Source organism: Anthonomus grandis, chromosome 6 (assembly GCF_022605725.1).
Source record: "Anthonomus grandis grandis chromosome 6, icAntGran1.3, whole genome shotgun sequence".
Classification (NCBI taxonomy): Eukaryota; Metazoa; Arthropoda; class Insecta; order Coleoptera; family Curculionidae; genus Anthonomus; species Anthonomus grandis.
Genome location: NC_065551.1, coordinates 21,748,683 through 21,770,177, shown reverse-complemented (window position 1 = coordinate 21,770,177; position 21,495 = coordinate 21,748,683). Strand labels below are relative to the sequence as shown.

The window sequence follows — 21,495 nt, the reverse complement described above, 5'->3', positions numbered from 1 at the left end:
ATTGTATAGGTCTTGGCGTGAGTAATCAATTAGCACATCAGACTTAAGGATAATAAACATTTTTTCTCTAATTGATTTTACTATACTTTAAGGCACGTGGAAGCCTTAAAAAAACTTCGGAGTAACCTTGAATTTTTATTAAACAAAACATAAAGGAAAGAAGTATAAATTATAAGGAATTTATCAAAATATTAATTTAAAATTTGTGGCCCAAATAAAAAAAGCTGTAAATAACCCACTATGATTTATGACTTTTACTAGATAAACTAGACAAACTCCTAATTTTAACTGTGCCTCACGTAATATATCTTGAGAGCCATCACTGTCAGAAGCCCCATTAATTCGCATGCCTAATCTATATCTATCTATTTATCCTTTCTCCAAGCACGTCACGAACCGGCAATAAAGAACTACGCTTTAAAACTTCTTTTTTAGAAATGATGTCATTGTTTTGCGGTAAGCACTGCAAGCGGAGTGGTTTCAAAACAGGTTTTTTTTTTCTTTTGTTTTTTAATTTTTCAGAGCGCTTTTGTTTTGCTCGCTTTCTTTTGTGGCAGGTTTAAGAAATTGTAGTTGACGGACACACAGGCGGTGCTGAGGAACGACGCGACGTACCGGTGCATGACCCTGCGTATTAAAAAAATATCTCAAGAAATTTTTTTAGGCATGTCCTTTGGTCTTTGGTTTTATTACTATTAATAATTTTTTTTTTTTTTACCTTGAGTCCTCGGTGTCTCTTTAATGGGACATGGGTGCAAATAATCCCCGATTGGAATAAAAGTCCCAAAAGGTATAAGAATAAAAATACGGCCGTATTTGAACCGGAGAGCAACATGGAATATAGGAACTCTATGCAAGGCTATCAAAATAAGAAACATTGCTGTGGAGATGCGCAGAATGGATATAAAGGTCCTGAGACTTAGTAAAGTGAGGTGGCCAAACGCAGAACAGTGCAAGAACGTTGATGTGGTGTAATACTACCAGCGATGCCAGGTCTACCTTTTTTGCGGTAGATCTACCGTTTTCATGCTTTAACTACTGGTCTACCGCAAAGCTGTTTATATCTACCGTTAAAACTTCTACTTATATTTGCAAATTAATTTACAAAAAAATAAAGAAGAATTAATAAATATTAGTTATTACGTTGCGGTAATTTCCCCATGTTTTAAAGAAATCGTCTTCGCACATGATATATAGTCAATAGTTTAATAGACAAATTGTCGGTCTTTTTAAATATATGTTAACGTTTTGAGTGAGTTTATAACAGAGCTAATAATGAGGAATATAAAATGTCAAAAAATATAATTTTTTTTTAAATTATTATATATTGATGACTATGATATTATTTTGATGACATAATATTTAAAAATTGTCATTAATAAACCCTAAATGTATTTTTGAAGGGACATATGAATCCATATCTTTATTAATAAATTTTCCAACTTTAGTAGCAGATGATTTTTAAAAAAATAATAATGAAAACAAATAATGCTAAAAAATTCGGATTTTTCTAAAGCATCTTATTACAAGGATTGAAGGATGACAAGGATTTTTCATCATCAGCTTCAGTAGATGCCATTCATCCCAAATTATGCCATTTTAGATAATTCAAGATTTGATATTTAGGTTAAGCAGTATGCTCATAGTCCAAGGTACATAGATAGTTAGTTATACCGAGGTATATCTATCCACTAACAGTAATAATGTTGGTTTGATGCTTTAGAAAGAATACATCAGTTATATCTTATCTATGGTATATGTAGACAGCAGTTAATGCTTTAACTAAAAAATTGGTCAAGAATTGTTGTCCTAACATAATAATAATAATAATATGTACAAAAAATCCGATCACCTTCCTGATTCAGACAATATTAAATATGGACTTTTAGTCAGATTGTTAATATGTAGGAACGAAAATTCTTTACCGCCTAAGGTTTTATGATTTACTATTTAACTATGTATTATGTTATGTCAATTTATTTTTAACATTTCTTGATTCACAGAAAATATATAGTATAAATGTTAAATTAGTATTACCACTCATAAAGTCTTAGACGGTGGCGACTTTAGCGAACTTTTGTTAGGTATTTATTTTTGACAATAAAACTTTTATTGATCATAACTATATTTTTGTGTTTATTAGGTGTTAAAATGAAAAACGATGTGTTTAATAAATTTATTTCTTGTTTTAAATACAAAAATAAATCTGCCGTTTTATCTTGGAATCTACCGGTTTTTTCATGATAAATCTACCGCTTGCGGTGATTTCAACCTGGCTTGTATACTACTTAGGATATATTATCAGGATCGGAGAGAGCATGGTGTGGGCATTATGATTAAAAAAGAGCTTTAACAATACGTCTAGAATATCTTATATCATGACCTACAATAACAATAATTGTTTGTCTACTCCCTTGCAGATTGTGAATACTTTTGCAGATTTCTTTGGTAGCATTTTTCACAACTCCACTCCATCTGCTGATTTGAGCCATGTACCTGCAATCTATTTCTCAAAATTTCAATTTGTCACTACGCACAAGCACTTTTTCCAATCTCCGGAAAAAAGAATAATTTGCCCTGCCCTTAAGTCAAGAGAATGAAATATGGTGGACTTTTCTAAAGTAATTAAGGCCTGCATTTATAGAAATCTGTTTTACCAAATTAAACATCTTATTTTACTTAATCAACATATTTTTTTCTAGGGTAGATTAACAGTCACTAATTATGACATGAAAATCTTTCGTCTTATAAATAATCGTCATGACTTCATGCAGCTGCAAGCAAAACTTGATATAAAAGATTTGAATTTATCATACTCTTATTTAATCTTTGGATATGTAAGAAGATGTCAATTTCTTTGCTAAAAAATGAGATTGACTTTAGTTACATAATAAATGATACGACACTTCCAAATTGTGAGTGACTCTGTGTCCGTGACCTGGGAGTCTGTGTTAGTAAAGAGCATACCTTAAATGCTGATATAGATACCATCATAAGATCTTCTTTAAAGATCTTAGGCTTCATTATAAGATCAACAAAACAATTTTTTATAATATTTCAAGCAAATCAATTATTTTGTTTAACTCTCTTGTAAAATCATGCCTATTGTATGCCTCTTTATTATGGTTTCCTAATTATTCAGTGCACTAATTTTTAAAAGTGGAGATAAAAGTAGTTGCACAACTGTCGCTCGCTTTCCTTAACTTCAGCATTTTCAAAAATTTTCGAAACAGCTTCTTAAATCAAGAATGGTAGACTTTATAAATAGAAGCAAAATTTTACTTGAAAATCAATTCGGATTTCGGCGAAACCTAGGAACTGAAGAGGCACTCACGCATGTCACAAGAACAATTTACTCAAATTTAAACGCACCAAGACCATCTACAGGCATTTTTCTCAATCTGCGAAAAGCGATTGATATACCGTCCATCTGAATTTATTACTCTTTAAAATGGAAGCGTACGGTTTTCGAGGAGTAGTATTACAGCTATTAAAGAGTTACCTTAAAGGTCGTATCCAAAGAGTTACTATTGGTACTAGTGAAAGCTCACAAAGAATTGTGGAATATGGAGTCCCCCAAGGAACTGTTTTAGGTCCGGTGCTGTTCGTTCTGTACTTAACTGATTTTCTGGATCATCAGGAGGATTTTGAAATTGTGTCTTTTGCAGATGATAGTGTGTGTCTTATAAATGCTAAGACTTGGGAAGAAATAAAGATTAAATGCCAAAAGACCTTAGAATGGGTTAAAAGTTGGCTAGACCTAAATGATTTAAGTCTTAACTGGGAAAAGACAAAAGTGCTACCATTCCATATAGATTCTCGATCGAAACCCCAGTTGGGAAACTTAATAATAGTACACGAAGATGATTGTACAAAAACGTAACCATGTAAATGCGTTAATAACGTTGAAATGGTCCAGAAAATAAAATATCTTGGTATAATTTTGGATAGCCAAATGCATTTTAAATATCACGCAGAAAATATAAGTACCAAACTACAAAAAATCATATTTATTTTACGGAAATCGAGGTCTTATATGAATAAAAGTAATTTAAAGACTATATACTATGGCTTATTTGAGTCTATTCTTCAATATGGCATTTTACTATGGGGAAGCAGTTATAAAACTGCATTAAGTAGCATGGAAAAAATTGTGTATAAAAACCATTTTATATAAAAACAGCATGTACCCAAAAAAATTATTATTTCAAGAGTTTAGTGTTCTTAGGGTAAAGCAACTTTATGCGACCAGACTCTTATGCTATGTTTTAAAGTACCCTCAAAAAATAAAATTGCTTAACAAGTAGATTTACGAATTTAGACAAATAAATCAGATAGTAGCTAAAATACCAAAAAATCTAATAGGGTCTCTCAGAAGTGCATTTCTTATATGGCACCTAAAATATTTAATCTGCTTTCTACCGATGCAAAGAAAATGATGCACTTCAGAGCAAAGTTTAAAAAAGCCGTAAAAGCCTTTATTTTGAACTTTGATTATAGAAAGTTGAAATCGAGCTTTACATAAAAACCTCTTTTGCCTTTATCCATACCAAATATTTTATTTTTTATTTCATTGAAGATTTTACGTTGCTCTTTAATAAATACTATTTTAATTGTGTACATATGTTCTTCTAGTAGTTATTTTGTTTATGCTTGTCATAGTTTAGTTCTTGCCGATTTCCTGATTTTATATTTTTAAAATTAATTAGTATAGGTTAATTAATAGAACAATTTAAGATAAAACTAACATAGCACTAATTATTAGAGCAAGGCTGAAGGACGAAGAAACGCTACGCGCTGGCGCACTAGTTGCCTTAGTAGAAGTCTTCTTTTTCAGAGTTAAGCAATGTCGCAAGACTGTAAATGTGCTCTAACGGTTTATTCATTTAATAATTTTTTTTACTTAGTTGTAGTTTCAGCAATTATTGAATAAACTATTTTTGGAAAAAATTTAAGTATTAACAGGCTCGAATCAACTTAGTTCAGAATTCTTGGTGTTTTTATTTAAAATATGTAACAATTAAATTGATGCTTTAAATCAATTATCAGCTTCGAACTTTGCTGTTATCTGCATCCATACAAGAAGACACAATGTATTTTATCTTAAGATATATAGCACCAATTTGGCCAAGAATGAACATATAGAGCATGCAACTGGTTCAATGATATTCAGTTACGGTGTGTTGATCTGTTTAGCCTGAATAATTTAAAATCTATTCTTTTAGATAAAATTAGATTGATAGTTATTTTAAGCGTTGCATACTATTAGTCTTATAATGTATCAGCATTCAACAGTCTTTGGATTTGAATATATATTTTAGGTCAACACATATATATTATGTTAAGGGTTCGGTAGGGTAGCTATTATAACACTAAGGCTTTTTTTTAAGACTATATGAAAAATGTACACCACCCCAATAAATACAAATCTTTTACAAACATATGCTCCTACAACCGAGAGCGATGAACAAACTGTACATAAAAACTGTACGTAAAAAAGCTGTATTTGGATTTGGATAAATTAACTAAAAACCTGAAAAAATACGAGCGCAGTATCATGGGAAAAAATTCATGGGGGATTTTAACGCCAAAGTTGGTAAAAGCAGAGTTGGCAATGTTATAAGAGATTTTGGTCTAAATGATAGAAATGAAAGATGTGGAATAGAAGTTGGTCACCACAATTACCTGCAATGAACTACTTCCTTAACGATTTTACAATCCGATATATTTTATGCAGACTCATACAGTGCTGCCAGGAATAGAAGTTCGTCACCACAATTACCTACAATGAACTACTTTCTTAACGACTTTACAATCCGATATATTTTATCCTATCCAGGTACCAATAGTAATACTATCAACAACTTACCATTAGCCAATGTAAAAATGAGACTAAAGAAACTACAATGTCCGATAAAACCAAAGAAAGCGAACTTTTTCATCTAAAGCATTAATAGGAAATATTGATACTGTCTGAAACAAAGTGGAAAAATAAGTTGTGGGTAGAAAGGATCAAACAGCAAAAAAACCATGGATGATCCAGGGCATTATCAAGCTTATAGAAGAAAAGCGTTATCAGAAAAATACTAAAAAAGAAAATTGAAGCAATTGAAAAGACAAATAGAGCACGATATAAAGAGGGCCAGACAAGAATGGATGGAAGAAAATTGCTTCAATATACATGAAAAATTAGAAAAACATACAAGGGATACAAGAAAAAGTGAGAGAGATGTAAAATGGTTTGTCATATTTTCCAGGCTTTCAGTGTGTTTTTTTTGTCTTATTCCATGCATTTGACGTGATTTTTTATGCCTTTAATAAAACAAAATTAATACCTTTATTCTCAGAATATAATCTTACATTCCAGGTGTACTTTTGTTGTTAAAAATTTTAATATTTCTATAAATTGACCTTTCAATAGGTAAGAAGCAATTATACTAAGTTATAATCCAAATATATCAGTAGTAAATAAAATTGAATATATCTGAGGTTATAGTTAAAAAAAGAATTCAATTGATAATAATTTACCCCATATCCATAGTCCAAGTGTGCCAGTAATAAAAAAATTTATAATTTTCATAAATTTACCCTTACACTTGGACTAAATTTAATGTTATAGTCCAGGTGTGCCTTTATTAAATAAGTCCTTTAATGAAGAAACGTTAAACACCATACTCATCATATAGTCCAGGCGTCCCAGTACTAAAAAAATTAATAATTGAATTTTCATTAATTTAAGAAAATTGGACATTTGGATTATCCAAGCAGAATTTTTGGCGTATATCCTTTACTTATAGTCCGAACGTGCCAAAAATGGGAGAAAAACTTCATTGTTAGAATAAAATTTCGCTTCTACATTTTAATTATAACCTGATAGTCCATGCGTTCCTGTAATAGAAATAAAAATAACTTCAATAAATTTTGCAAAATTTAGAAATTGAATTTAAAATAGTTTTTCAGATGTTATGAGAAAAAACATACTAATCGTCAAAAGAAACATACAGACATTCAGAAGACTGGGAAAGAATACGTGACAAACCAATTTGCAGCGAAACTAGAATATTTAAGGAAGGAAGATGGATCATTTAAGTATTCTTAAAAAGCTTAAAATAAAATATGCGATTAAGGCAGCAAATGACAACAAAGCTCTAGGAACTGACAACATTCTAATAGAAATATAAAAAGCATTGGACGAGAGAAACTATACTAGCCATATAGAATACATTAACATAGTATATGAAACGGGAGATATTGCAAGAAAATTGCTTAAAACGGTGCCTATTCTGCTACGTAAAAAAAAAATTAAATCACGTGACGAATATAGGATGATGAGCCGGATGAATCACACTGTAAAAAATCTTCTAAAAAATTATCAAACATACGGCAAATATGACGAACAACTGGATGGGAGGCAAATCGGTTTGAGAGGGGACTTATTATCTAGAAACACTTTGTTTGCCCTTAAAGTAATGCTCTCAAGATAAAATAAAAATGTTGTCGTCTGATTCGTCAACTTCTAAAAGGGCTTTGAAGTCCAACATAATAAACTTATTCTAGAACAGAATCAGAACATAAAGAGTATTAATCTGGACCAAAGCAACATACGAATAATAAAGAAGTTATACTCCAAGTAATCTCAAATAGCAGTATACTCTAAATAGTACCAAATACCAATAATGCGTGTTAATATATGAAGACGGACGAAATTAAAATACACATAAGAATCTGACAAGGCTGCATCCTGTCCCCGCAACTGTTTAACTTGTTGCAACTGGTTAACTTCCAGTTTGGGTTTCGGAGGGTGCTGGAGAAGAGAAGGAATGAATATTGGAGAAACTCTAATTAATAATCTTAGATTCGCGAATGATACTGCAATAAAGGCGGAGAAAGCAGAAGAGCTACACACCCTTCTAAAGAGAGTCAACCGGGTAGTAATTCATGATAGTGAGTAATTCATCCTTAATATTCACCCTCCTAGTAGGTTTAATGAAAGACAAGTAGAGCAGGTCCCAATATCTAAGAACAGTCATTAACTTACTAGCTCCAGACAAACTAATCAAGATTAGAACAGAAGACACTTAGTGCTTACTCTTTAATGTCCACCAATAGAAGTTTATACCTACGAATTAGACTAAGGTTCATGGACTCTTATGTGTAGTCGGTGTTACTGTATGGAGTGGAAACCTGGACCTTTATAGCCCAAACTCTTTAAAGCTGGAGTTATTCGAGATGTAAATAAACAGGCATATACTAAGGATACTCTGGACACATAGAATAACGAACGAAGAAGTACTAAGGTGCATTGGACATAAAAGGTAACTACTAAAGATTATTATAATTTGTAAAATGGCATAAATAGGTCATATTCTATGTAACGATAAATAGATACTGTTACAAGGCATAATGCAGGAAAGAATACAGGGAAAAAAAGGAATAGGAAGAAAGAAAAAATCCTGAATTTGTAATTAAAGAGAATGGATGAGAATTAATGTTATGAAACTGAACAAAAGTGTGGTCGCCAACCTTCAATGAGAAGATGGCAGATCAGAAGAAGAAGAATATGAATGAGGGTACTTTGAGAAATATATTTAAGTATTTAAGCCGTTTCAAGAGAAAATATAGAAGAGCTTAAAAAACCAGTTTAATTCAGGGTGGACCAATTTGGAGGGCAAAAATTAGTTTTAGAGAGTTTGTTGGCTAAGACAAAACTGCTCAGTTATTAAAATCTCACATTAAAACTGAAATTACAAGCCTTGGACGGAAAAAATGCAAATAACCAAGAATAAAAAAAAACATCCAAACAGTTAGTAAAGTCAAAAAAATAAATAAATAAATAAGAAATGCATTAGATACAGTTTTTCAGACAGTGCAGTCAACTATCCTAGTGAATAAAATCAAAGATTCGTTTAAGCTAAAACGAAAAAAAATGGACTTATTGTAGTGAGATTTGTAAAACAAAATTTAACATTGCAAGTTTAAAAAAAAAATAACAAAATAAAAGGAGTGAGTGTGGATTAAGTAGAAATAATGGAAATATATTCTTCAATGAAGATCTTATTAGTGCCTACCAGAAACTTTTTAAAATTACCTTCTTCCTACTTTAGCTTTTGTTCCTACTTTATCAACATTAAAAACATTTTAGTGCTGTCATTATTATATCATTATTAAATTATTATTATAAAAAAATTAATTGTCCTAGAAATTAAAAAATAATAATAGGCCTAATTGATCATTAGGCAACCTGATTTAAATTAAAATAATATTATTTAACTAATGGTATTAGTTCATTAAATGGAACTAAATTATTCAATAATCGCCTAGTAGGTTATTCTATAAAGAAACAATATTATTAATGATCCAAGCTAACCGAGTGTTAAAAAAAAACCTAATTTACATAACAAATTAGAGAGTTAGAATGAGAATATCACCGTAATCATAATAAGAAAAGTTTTTAAATGGCTCTTAGTAGAAAAAAAATTATATCACGCCTGCTAATGCACCCATAAAAAATTTTCATATTTTAAATCGATTAAATAAACGAAAATGGAAAATTTTATAACTAAACACTTCGAAATTTATAACCGAAAGAACAATGAGCATATTTCAAATATTAATATCCATAATCGTTAAAACGTAATGGGTATGTTTTTGTTGTACTGAATAAATTAAAAGCGATAGCGTTGAATATACGTGCCGCAGTTTATTTTGAAATTTTTATCGGTTCTTGTTTAATTTGATTAAAAATTAGGTACATTTTGCGCAGCTAAAAAATATGAATCATATTTAAAAAAACGATTCATTGTGGTTGCGTTTATTATTTCGCCAATTGATAAATTAATAACTCAAGTTGCTCAAGATAAAGATAGCTTTTGAGATATTGACTTGTGAACTTTTAGAAGTATCATTTGGCTTGATTAACTATCTTCTATTTATAGACTGCGAGTCGATGACAGATTTGCATGTAAATATATGCTTATTTAGATAAATAAGGGTAAAAAAGTGCCGAATTACGGTATTAATTATCCTAAAATGTCAGTTTTGTCAGATTATTAGATACAGATTAAGAAAAGAGTAAAATATAGTTTTTTGTTTATTTTGTATGTTTCCACAATAGCTTAATTTTCCAATACATCAATTTTCTATTAATTGTCCCAAAATATAAATTTTTTTGAGTATTCATGTTTGATACAGATAAGAAGCTTTGCTTTATTGCGATTTTTTGGTTAATCTAAAATTAGATTAATCTTTTTTAATTGAAGCGTGGAAATTCACAAGCGTCTAAGTGCCAAAACTTGTTTGTTCTAAGGTTATTAAGGTATTGTTTACAATAAATAAGAAAAAACAGTTAATAAAAGAGAACAAGTTAGACAGAAAAATATGTAACTAATCAGTAATAAGTATTTACAATATACAACATTAAAAAAAAATTAAAAATGGAGATATTATTCACATAAGAATACCAAACTTATAAAATTAAAAAGTGCTAAAGTACCAAAGGTTTAAAAACCTCTGCTTTAGGTAAACTTACTTTGAATAAAATTTAAAAAAAACGAACCTAAAGTTCATTAATACGATGATTTTTTTAAATTTAAATATTTCAAAGGTCGCAACTTTAGCATATCCCCAATTTTGTATTTTCTTTGCCGATATTCCATTTTTTCATTTAAGGATTCAGGTTGTTCTGCTACTATATCCTGTATCCTTTTTTCGATTAATACATTGCACTCAGTCCATTCTTCCAATTCATCAAAAGATTTTTTCGTTATCACCATAATCGGATTTTCTTTATTATTAATAATACACGAAATCTGGGGTATTTTTAATTTATATTCAATCATATTCCACACGTTCTCAGCAAGTTTCTAAATATTTTTAAAATCTTCGAATTACATATTTTATGGTGTGATGGCTTTTGTTTTTTCTTGCGGTAAAATTTGAGTTTAATTTGCTCGTATACTCCCGAGGCAACCAAGAGCAATATTTTATTGTCATTTTGACTAATTGTCGCTCCAGATTTTTTTTCTTCGAAAGTCCCTCTATGACAAATCTAAGATAACAAGAAATTTCATTACATGTTGACATTGTTGTAACAAGACAGCAGTCTGTTATAAAACATTACTGAATTACCAAATATGGGAATGAATAAGACCTGTTCCAGATCAACTGATACCACGCTGATCACACTGTTTTTTTTTGTGAGCCCACCATATCTGCATTCATTATTTGTTTTGCTCGTTTAGCTTTCCGAAAATCTAACTGCAACTCACGTTTAAGTCATCCCTTTTCTTCATCATTTAATCTACGTACTTTTATTTGAATATTATATAGGTCATATATTTCACAGGTATCAATATTGGGCTTTTCAAAACGTAGATTAGGAATTAAAAAGCTCCGCATATAATTAATAGGTGACTTCAAAATGTGGAATTTCTTTCACGTATTCACAATGGAATGGAGGAAATCCATTGAAGACTTGCTTTGACTATAATGGTTTTTCTGAATGGGAAATTTACTAATGTGTTGCTTAATATGATCACGAATTTTTTGGAAATATTTTCTTTTATTTGTGCTTTCGCTTCGCTGATCGGTTATTATATTACGTCCAGTTTTCATTTTATCCACGAGAACTTTATTCTACTGCTGTGTGTCAATGAAAATATTGTGAAACCGTATGGAATACGGATATTAGGACCTTCTTTAGGGCTTTGATATGTACCACGATTTTTTCATGAAATTTAAGTAATTTGAATAAATTGCAAGCAAATAGTAACTTTATCAATTGTAATCAATAGTTTCAAAAAACTCGTTTAAAAGTGATTTTGTATGTTCTCCGCTGAGGTTACAGCACCGGACCTTCCAAGAACATGAAGCCTTTAAACTAGAAAATAGGTTTTTTTCCCCAAAAATAGGTACACAAAATTAAATTATCTCGATTTCAGGTGGTGTTTTAGATGCATGCCAAACACCTTTGTAATTTGTGCATTGAAGACCATTTAGCCCTAAAGGTTTTCTTTCTTTCTTGACACTTTCACTACCCTTTTCCCGTTTTTTACAATGGTATTTTAATAAATAACTTTCACGAGTTTCGACTATTAACTAGTATTATGGTTATTTATAACCCCACAATTTTGAATTCCAACAATTTGTAACGAAATGGCACTTTTCAGTAAAAACTGTTGTACCGACGGTTTTTTCGTATAATTGCGAACCAGAACAGAACCTTATAGGCTTCGGAATATAGATTACAATAATAATAGAAAGAAAGAAAGAATGAAAATGTGCTATATTACGTAAGAATAATCTTGTGTACAAGCATCCTATAAGCTAAAAAAACAAAACAAAAATACAATTTCAAAAATTGATAAAACAATGAACAAAATTAAACACAAGAAAACAAAACTTTTTGAACATACTTGAATTAAAGATAACTAAATAAAACAATCAATTACTAAATAAAGGTAAACTTGTTGACAAAACTAGAGAAGAAAAAAGGAAAAAAAAAACTCATTAAAAAAGTCATCCAGGTTATAATATGCCTTAGCCAATAAAAGCGTCTTTAATTCTCTTTTAAATTTCTTAACATCCGATATATGTCTAACATATAGAGGAACATGATTGTAAATTTTTTTACTTATATAAATTAATGAGTTTTTGGTAAAAGAAGACGTAGAAATAGGTAGGGGAACATCATTTACACGACGAGTCAAATGGCCAGTGTCAGAGGGTAGTTTGGGAATTTTGTGAATAAGAGCAGCTGTTTCTAAGATAAAGAGTGAAAAAAGAGTTAGGATTTTTTCCGAAATGAAGAGGGGTTTGCAAGAATCTCTTAACTTAGCAGAACACAGGTATCTAACTGCTTTTTTTTGAATAACAAAGACAATGTTAAGTAGCCCCTTATTGGTTAAACCCCAAAAAGGCAAGCCATACCGAATATGAGATTCAATAAGTGAAAAGTACACTGAACGTGCAACTACTCCTCCCAGCTCTTGTTTAACCATTCTTACTGCAAAACATCCAGAAGATAATTTCAAAAGCTGTTTTATCAATACTATTCTACAGGTAACTTACAGGACTAACAGGACTAACAGGTATTTGGTAAAAACCTGAAGTAAATTTTATAAGAACCGTCTTTCTTTTTTACCAATCTATTAGGGCTTGTATAAGGAGAACATCTGGGTCAAATAATATTGGCTTACAATAACTCTGAAACCCTATAACGAACAATTTCACTCTCAACTAGTTCCAAACGATAAGGTCTAAGGTCTAAGATTGAACATATCCCTATCAGAATTACTTAAAATCTGTATTAATTTGTTTACTATTAGCCTCACAGTTTTTGCAAACCAAGACACAATTTTCTCGGGTTATAACTAAATTTTTGATGCTTAATGAATCATTTGTGTTTTGACTTATTAAATCTCTCGCAATAAAACATCAAACGAAATATAGTCTTCAGGCACAACACATACAATAAGTTCAAGAAAAATATCAATGATATTCAACCAATACTATAATTTATCAATTACACAAGATAGCATTCCTACCTAAATCCTTTAAAGAGAACATATAGTTTTTATTTTTTCTGTTTCAAAAAATTGAAACACTATGTTTAATCAAATGACAGTCAGAGCCGGAATCAAACAGAAGAGAAACAATCTTTCCATTTTTCAGTTTTATTTAGCCTAGCTGCAATATTTGCACCTACATTAAATTAACATGTCTTTCTTTACATCCAGGTTTGCTAGTAGTAGTTTACTTATAAGAACAACAAGTTACAATATCTCTGGTTTCCATAAGAAAAACATATAACAGAATTTATTGTTTTGCCATCATGCCGATTATTCACAGATGCAACATTCACTTAACAAGGTCCAATTTTCTTACAGACATTACACGTACCCATAGATGGTTGGTGCTTTTTGGTGGCGGAGTAAAGGCACTATGCTTTGAAATAATTTGATGATCAGTTGAAAAAAGCGCCGGCTATTTACCCGTAGCCTTTTAATGTAAGGCACAAGCTCTTTTTTATGTTCACCTACAATCGCTTACGCACCAATTCAGAGATATTTTTACGTCCAAAAACTGCTTCCTCGAAATCTCCAGCAGATCAAATCAAATCAAAATACTTTTATTTGCCTTAATAAACACAAAAAATAAATGTATATGCATAAGTATAGTAAGCAACTAAAGAAATGTTCATGAGACAAATTAGGAAGACATGGCAATTATAAAACCGATACACAGACAAGAACAACAGTGGCAAGTCACCAATATTGCCGTAACCGTCAGCAGGTTAAAATGTCAATCAAAGTTTTCTGCAAATATCCTCCTATGTTTTCCCAATGATTAAAAACGAATAAGCCAATTTGCTGTTTCTCGTTTAAGTGTACACGAAAAACTAGTCACTAACATAATTCCCGCAGTATATATTAGTAGTAACTTTCCGGATCTGCAACATTTGATTCTGTTTCAGTTTCCTTCGTCAGAATACTTTTAGTTGATCGTCAACACGCCGATCCCACTTCTGATATTGGATAAATTACTATCGACCTATAAAGATCATGTTGCATATCATTTCTAACGTCAAATAGTTCAGCACTATTAAAATAGAAGCAAGGCTATTAAAGAAAGCCGTCAGTCACTTAGAAAGTAATATAAACAAATACCCTTATATTAAAAAAAATAAAATTAACAAAATCGACCAACAATAATGATCTTGATTTATTAATTTAGTACACATAAAGTTGAGCGGCATAAGGAAGCATGTATGGCACTGCAATTATTCCTTTAATACCTTAAAATTATCATTTAATCTTAATTTCCGGAGGTGTGCCCGTTTTTATTAGCAGTTATAAAAGAAATTATTACTTGCATTCGTCTTGCTTCCTTATAAATCAATTAGGTTTAGTTCGGGATGAAATGATGACCTTAAATGGATTAACCACTTAGCAGCTAGTGTAAAGCTGTACTGCTGATGTTATGTTAATGTTAAGCAACATCTTTTATTGTGGTTAATATTATAAAAATTAATTAAAATAAATTGTGGTATCTGTGATCTATTATTGTAAGGTCAAAGATATTAAATAGCTGCCAAAAAATAATTTAGATTTGGTAAGAAGGTCGATAACTTTCGAGTGGGATGATCTTTATATCATTTTGAGAGACCTTGATGCCACCTAATATTTACAAAAGTCAATTATCACCATTAAATACAGCACAATGCAAAGAGAAAACTTACATTAAAAATGTTGGTTTTTAAATTAAGGATGTGTTCAAACACCTTATTTTAATAATCAGATTAAAAGGCTAAGAAATGTGGAAAAAGTCTTACATTGCGTAAAATAATATATAACTTGCAAAAAACTTTAAATAGATCTGGTTAAAAACTGTAAATTTCTCATGTTTTAACTGAGGATCGCGACTAAAAAATACTACCGTCTTGTGCATCATAAACTTATCACGTGGACCGTGTTAAACAATATTTTGAAAAACGTTCTGATGAATCAGTTGCCAAAAACTAGCCAACTTTCAAGCCAAGCCGTCTAGGAAGAGATATGAACGACAAAATAGATGTGCAATTTTGTATGGTTCTGGCATTTTTCTATATGTTTTTCTAGAAACGTTCATTTAAATAGAAATTTAAGGATGCATATGATTAAGATGAATTAGAATTGGTTCTTGGTACGACGATTGTTATGCAGTCTGGTAACAGTTTTATGGAAATCTAAATTTTTCGTATAAAAGACGAGATGAAAGCTGAAAGATCAGATATATCTTTTAATATACAGGGTGTCCCGTAATTAATTGGACATAGGTTAATGTAGGATACCTGACATGAAAATAAACCGTTTGATCTCAATATCGCTTAGCAAAATGTTATTGGTTTTCGTTCTACAGGGTGTTAAAACTAATTTTTTACCAAACAATTATTGAAATATTTTGGAATCCACTGGACAGATTAACCTAAAATTTGGCGTACTTCTATTATTTGGGATGAGGAACACGAATACGATACCTATTTTGCCATTGCCACTAGATGGCGCCACACACAACAACATTGAGTGATTAAAAAGGTCATAACTTTTTTGACCTCCCTGTATGTATATTTGCTAGTAAAAATAATTAAACAGCATTTAATTCTAGTCAAAAAAGGTATACTTTTTTGATCTCCAAAAAGTAGACCGTTTTCGAAATAAACGCATTTTTTTATTAGGTTGCCTGACTGCAAGCAATGATTCTTCTTGGACCCTGATGGTATTGACTCCTTTCACAATCTTTCGCCACAATTCCTGACGGTTATTTATTTTATTTTTATACACAAGTGATTTCAAGTAGCCTGAGAAATAAAAATCTAAGGGATTAAGATCGGGACTACGCGCAGGCCACGGATATTCACTACCTATACCAATCCATTTATGAGGATAAATTTCGTCCAAGTAATTTCTGACTTGCAGTGAATAATGTGCCGGTGCACCATCGTGCATATATCCAACTGTCACGTCTTAAATTTAGGGGCACATCTTCTAGAAGAATGGGTAGATCATTCCTCAAGAAATTTAGACAACGTTCTCCATTAAGCTTAGCTGGCAATTCAAACGGTCCCACAATACAATCCCCAAAGATTCCACACTAAATATTTATTGAAAACTCATGTTGAAAATGGTGTTTTGGAAAGCAAGAGGATTTTCCATCGAATAGATATGATTGTTACGCCAATTAAAAATACCTCTCCTTGTGAATGTGGCTTCATCCGTAAATAATATTTTATTACAAAAAAATGGATCATTCAATTGACGCTCTCTTAAAAATTGACTGAATTGGAGTCTTGCAGGAAAGTCTTGAGGTAGAAGATTTTGAACTGGAGTGAAATGATACGGATACAGTTTTTTTTGGTGTATAATTTTGGACACCGAAGATTTCCTTACACCAGTGGCTGCCTCAATACGTCTTGTGCTGGTTCCAGGATTTTCGATAACACAAACCAAAATTTCATCTTCAATAATCTGCTCCAATTATCCTTGGTCTTCTCGCATTTACGTTTTTTGAATGAAATGAGCCCGTTTAGCCTAATCTAGCGTACTACGCTTTAAATGTTTGATGATTTGGCTGCCTTCTATCCGGATACAGATCTACATAAATAACGATGCGCTGCTCTTCGAAACGAAAATTTTCTTGAGCATATACACATACCATATCCTGCATCTGAGCATTAGAAAAATCATTGTGACGCGGCATTTTTAGGCAAAAATACTTCACACAACAATACTTTTCACCTTGACAGGTCGTAGTTATGATGTGTTCATCCTAGGCAAAGCCTACATTGTAAAACTCCGATAATGAATTGTTCATACGCAACCTAATACAAAAATGCGTTTATTTCGAAAACGGTTTACTTTTTGGAGATCAAAGAAGTATACCTTTTTTGATCAGAATTAAATGCTGTTTTATTATTTTCACTCGCAAATGTGCGTACAGGTAGGTCAAAAAAGTTATGACCATTTTAATCACTCAATGTTCTTGTATGTGGCGCCATCTAGTGGTAATAAGAAAATAGATATCATGTTCGTGTTCCTCATCCCAAATAATAAGAGTACGCCAAATTTTAGGTTAATCTGTCCATTGGATTCCAAAATATTTCAATAAATGTTTGGTAAAAAATTAGTTTTAACAGCCTGTAGAACGAAAACCAATAACATTTTGCTAAGCGATATTGAGCTCAAACGGTTTATTTTCATGTCAGGTATCCTACATTAATCTATGTCCAATTAATTAAGGGATACCCTGTATAGAGTGAGCATATTTCAGGTCGAAATAAAGCATAACTAAAATGGACAAGAATTTCTTTCTTAAGCGAGAATTATATTAGTATTTTTTTATTTGAAAACATTATGTATGTACAAAGTGAAGTTTTAGTAAAAAATAAATAAATTAAATATTTTATTGAAGGCAACTATTTTCATTATACTATAATTAAATAACTTTTTAGCATTCTAATTTTTTTATTATTTATTAATATTTTAAAAAAGTCTTAAAAAATATTTTACTAACGCAAAAAATTAAGTATTTTCTTCATATACTGACGTAATGATTAATTTTAAATTGATATTAAGTGCTAAATTAATTTAGTTTTAGATTTAGGTTAGCTAAGAGAAAAAATATAATTCCCTTAAATTTGATAAAAAATATATTTAAAAATAATTTTTTTTTAATAAATATCACAAATGTATAAAAAAATTATAGTATTGAGGTAAAGCGGTTTTATTTTGTATGTTTTATTGTTGCTCAAGCTAACGTAAATTTTTTAGTTTTTTAAAAATTTAATCATAAATCAGAAGTTTTGTTTATTTCAAGATTGACTTATAGGAAAAAATTACATTTACAATTTATTAAATTTGCATAATTTTTAGAAAAAATATCGAATTCTTATAGAAATTGTACAGTATTTGTGTAAAAGTTTCAAATTAAAGAGCAATATTTTTTGTGTTCAAAAATTAATCATAAGGTACCACTATCATTATATAAAAATGTTGAATTAAGAGACATCAAATATTTTTCTAATTTTATTTAAATAAAAGATTGAAAATCATTATTATTAAAGTAAACAACATATTTAAATTGAAAATAGTGTTAAGATTGCCCTAGCAGACATCAAAAATACATCAATTATAGCCAATTTCCAATAAAATCTACACAAAAGTTATTTTTGAAAACTCAAAGCTCTTTCTCAAAACCGCAAAAACACATAAAATCAAAATGCTATAATTGCCAGATACAAAGTCATAACATGGAAGTTATAAACCAGGAAAATCAGTCGATTTCAGACAAACACATCTGATGTTTTGTAAATTGTTTTTGCAAGTAATTGGCATGACCCATTTCTTATTAATTGCCTGAAATTTTTTTGTAAAGTTCGTTAAACCCGTGCTAGTTTTGGTTGCTCTCCATTCATTGGCCTATTTTAGATTGACACCAGGAGAAATGTATTATTTCAGTTGTAAAATCTTAAAAAAATAGTTAGGCTAGCAGCGGCTTACTTTTATTTAGAAATAAACTGGAAAGTGGGAATTTGCATAAAACTCTGTTAACAAACTATATTTTCTAAGTTTGTTTTTCTATAATAAGTCATTATTATATCATGATACACCTTGTAGATGAACTTTATTTCGTAGTTGTTTGGCTACAAATTACCGTATAAATCTTGGGTTACGTGTGGGAGCATTAAGTTTTTCTAAAAATACACTCTAATTTCGTTAGATCAAGGATAAGTTAAAGCGAAATAGACTATTAGTGGATACATGTTCCCATACTGTTTCTTAGTAATAGAACAATGGCAACTTAAATTGCTACTGAGGGGATTTCCCTCATTAAAGACGTATTTATTCTATTAAGAATAATAATTCACCAACCATATTTAGACGTTTTCTAGAAAGTCACATCTTATGTTATGCTTCTAACGCATTAAAGCGTTTATCTTATTAATTACTATAATATTTACATTGAAAAGCTGTTAGCTTTAACACATTTTCAAACAAAAACATCTTAATAGTTTATCAGGGTCTGTTATTGCAAAACCTACTATCTAGAACAATCTTAAAGCAATAATTAGATGCATTCGAATTAATTTAATGGCTTTTCCACAAACGTTCTTAAACCGCAGTGTTAATAATTTTCAACGATAAAACAACCATTTAAACTCATAAAAAAATCTTCTTTTTAATAAGTGGTTTGTTGTAGCTGCAATGTTTTTATACGAGGTTAAATGTTGCAAGAAAATATCTTATGGGATGCACGTGTTAACTAAATCTGGTTTATTTAGTTTTAACTAGAAAAAGCTAATAATATGTTTAAATGTCAATACCAATCCCTGCACAGCCAATTACACAAATGTATTACATGCATATTATAACGATTTATTAGAAGTAAATTAATTGAAATTATTTATTGTAATTTTTTAGCAGTGAGTGTTTCATCTATATCTAAGTGGTAAATTTCTGCCACTTATATCTAAGATATAAGTGGATTAAACTGAAAGTGTCCATCCAGTTTGTACTTGAAACTTCTGTTTTTACAACTGAATTATTTGCTCAGAAGAATTACAAAGGAGACAGACACATTGCCTTACTGAGATTACAGAAAATAGTGGTACCATGTGTTCAAATACTTTATGATACCACAATTTTATCAGAAGTACTTCGTATTCTGCTTTGGCAACTGTCTAGAAAGAAGAGGTTGACTAAATTGTGCTCTTTACACGTGGATCATCTTGACTGGACTGCAATTATAATATTATTGTTTGTTTTTTGTTTTGTCAGGCTTATACACTTTTTATACTCAGCTTATTTCAATTTATTGTCACATCATTTAATAACATGATTCTGGTTACTTTTTTTTGTAAAATTTCTGTTCAGAAAATGTTTCTGCTATGTAAGACATTAATAAAAAAATAAAACTTATTCCGAAAACAATATTTTTTAATCAGATAAGAGTAAATATGCAAGTTGAGTACTAAAGAAAACATAATAAAACAATACTCTTAAAACGAATTTTTAATTTTTATTGTATCGTAATCATAATAGTGAATATTTATAAGTTATGAGACAGATATCTAGATTTTTGCGGTTTTTTCTTTATCTTGCGATAAAATATTCCCCTAGACGAAAACATGTTTATCAAATAGAAAACTTATCTAATCAATTTTTTTTTCAATAAGATTTATGAAACTGGGGAAAATATTCCGCTTATTAAATAGAGCAAGGATTACTAATATTTAAGAAATGGTATGTGTTATATACCATACATATTATAGTGAGAACTCATAAATAAGTTATTATTATCTATCCTACGTTAAGAGCAAATAACATTACGGACAAATTTTTATTAATATCAGTTCGACAATGAATCAATCTTTTATTGCTTTTTAATATACTATTTGCGTCAGTCTTATATAAGAGTGTACTTGTTATGTATAAATGAAATATTTTTTAAAAATAAATAAGATTTAATACTATTTTTTGTTTATTTTTAGTTGTGTTTTGTGACTATGCCGCCTCAGGAAGATCACTGCAATTTATTGAAGAATACATTTTACGAGAGGTACTCCCAACGTATGGCAACACACATTTTACAACAAGCATTTCATCTTTACAAACCACATTATTTAGGTAAGTTTTTACCGTAAGAAATTAAGTAAATTTTTTTGACCTGAAAACTAAATCTCTTATTCCAAGTATTCAAAAGTTAAATTTTTCAAAATTTACTGGCTAAATTATTTTTTAAATTTCGAAATATTTAATACGCAAAAAGTTTATATTTAAGGTGACCTAAATAAAAATGTAAATTATTGGTAACAATACATATTTAATAAAAAAACATTTATAGTCGTGTCAATTCCTTATATCACGATTCAGGAAATATCTCTCCTTAAGAGTATTTCTTACTTCTATTTACATAACACCTTATTATAATTAACAATCATTATATTTATCTGATTTGCAC

At 30.1% G+C, this 21,495-nt stretch overlaps 1 protein-coding gene across 3 annotated transcripts in view; it reads left to right on the top strand.

Moving 5' to 3' along the window:
- Positions 1-21,495, top strand: part of LOC126737017 (uncharacterized) — an 87,351-nt gene that overhangs the window by 36,222 nt on the left and 29,634 nt on the right. For all 3 annotated transcript variants that reach the window (XM_050441699.1, XM_050441697.1, XM_050441698.1), the window contains exon 2: positions 21,026-21,161. In XM_050441699.1, the coding sequence (XP_050297656.1) occupies positions 21,026-21,161 (136 nt within the window). The remainder of the gene's footprint in view (positions 1-21,025; positions 21,162-21,495) is intronic.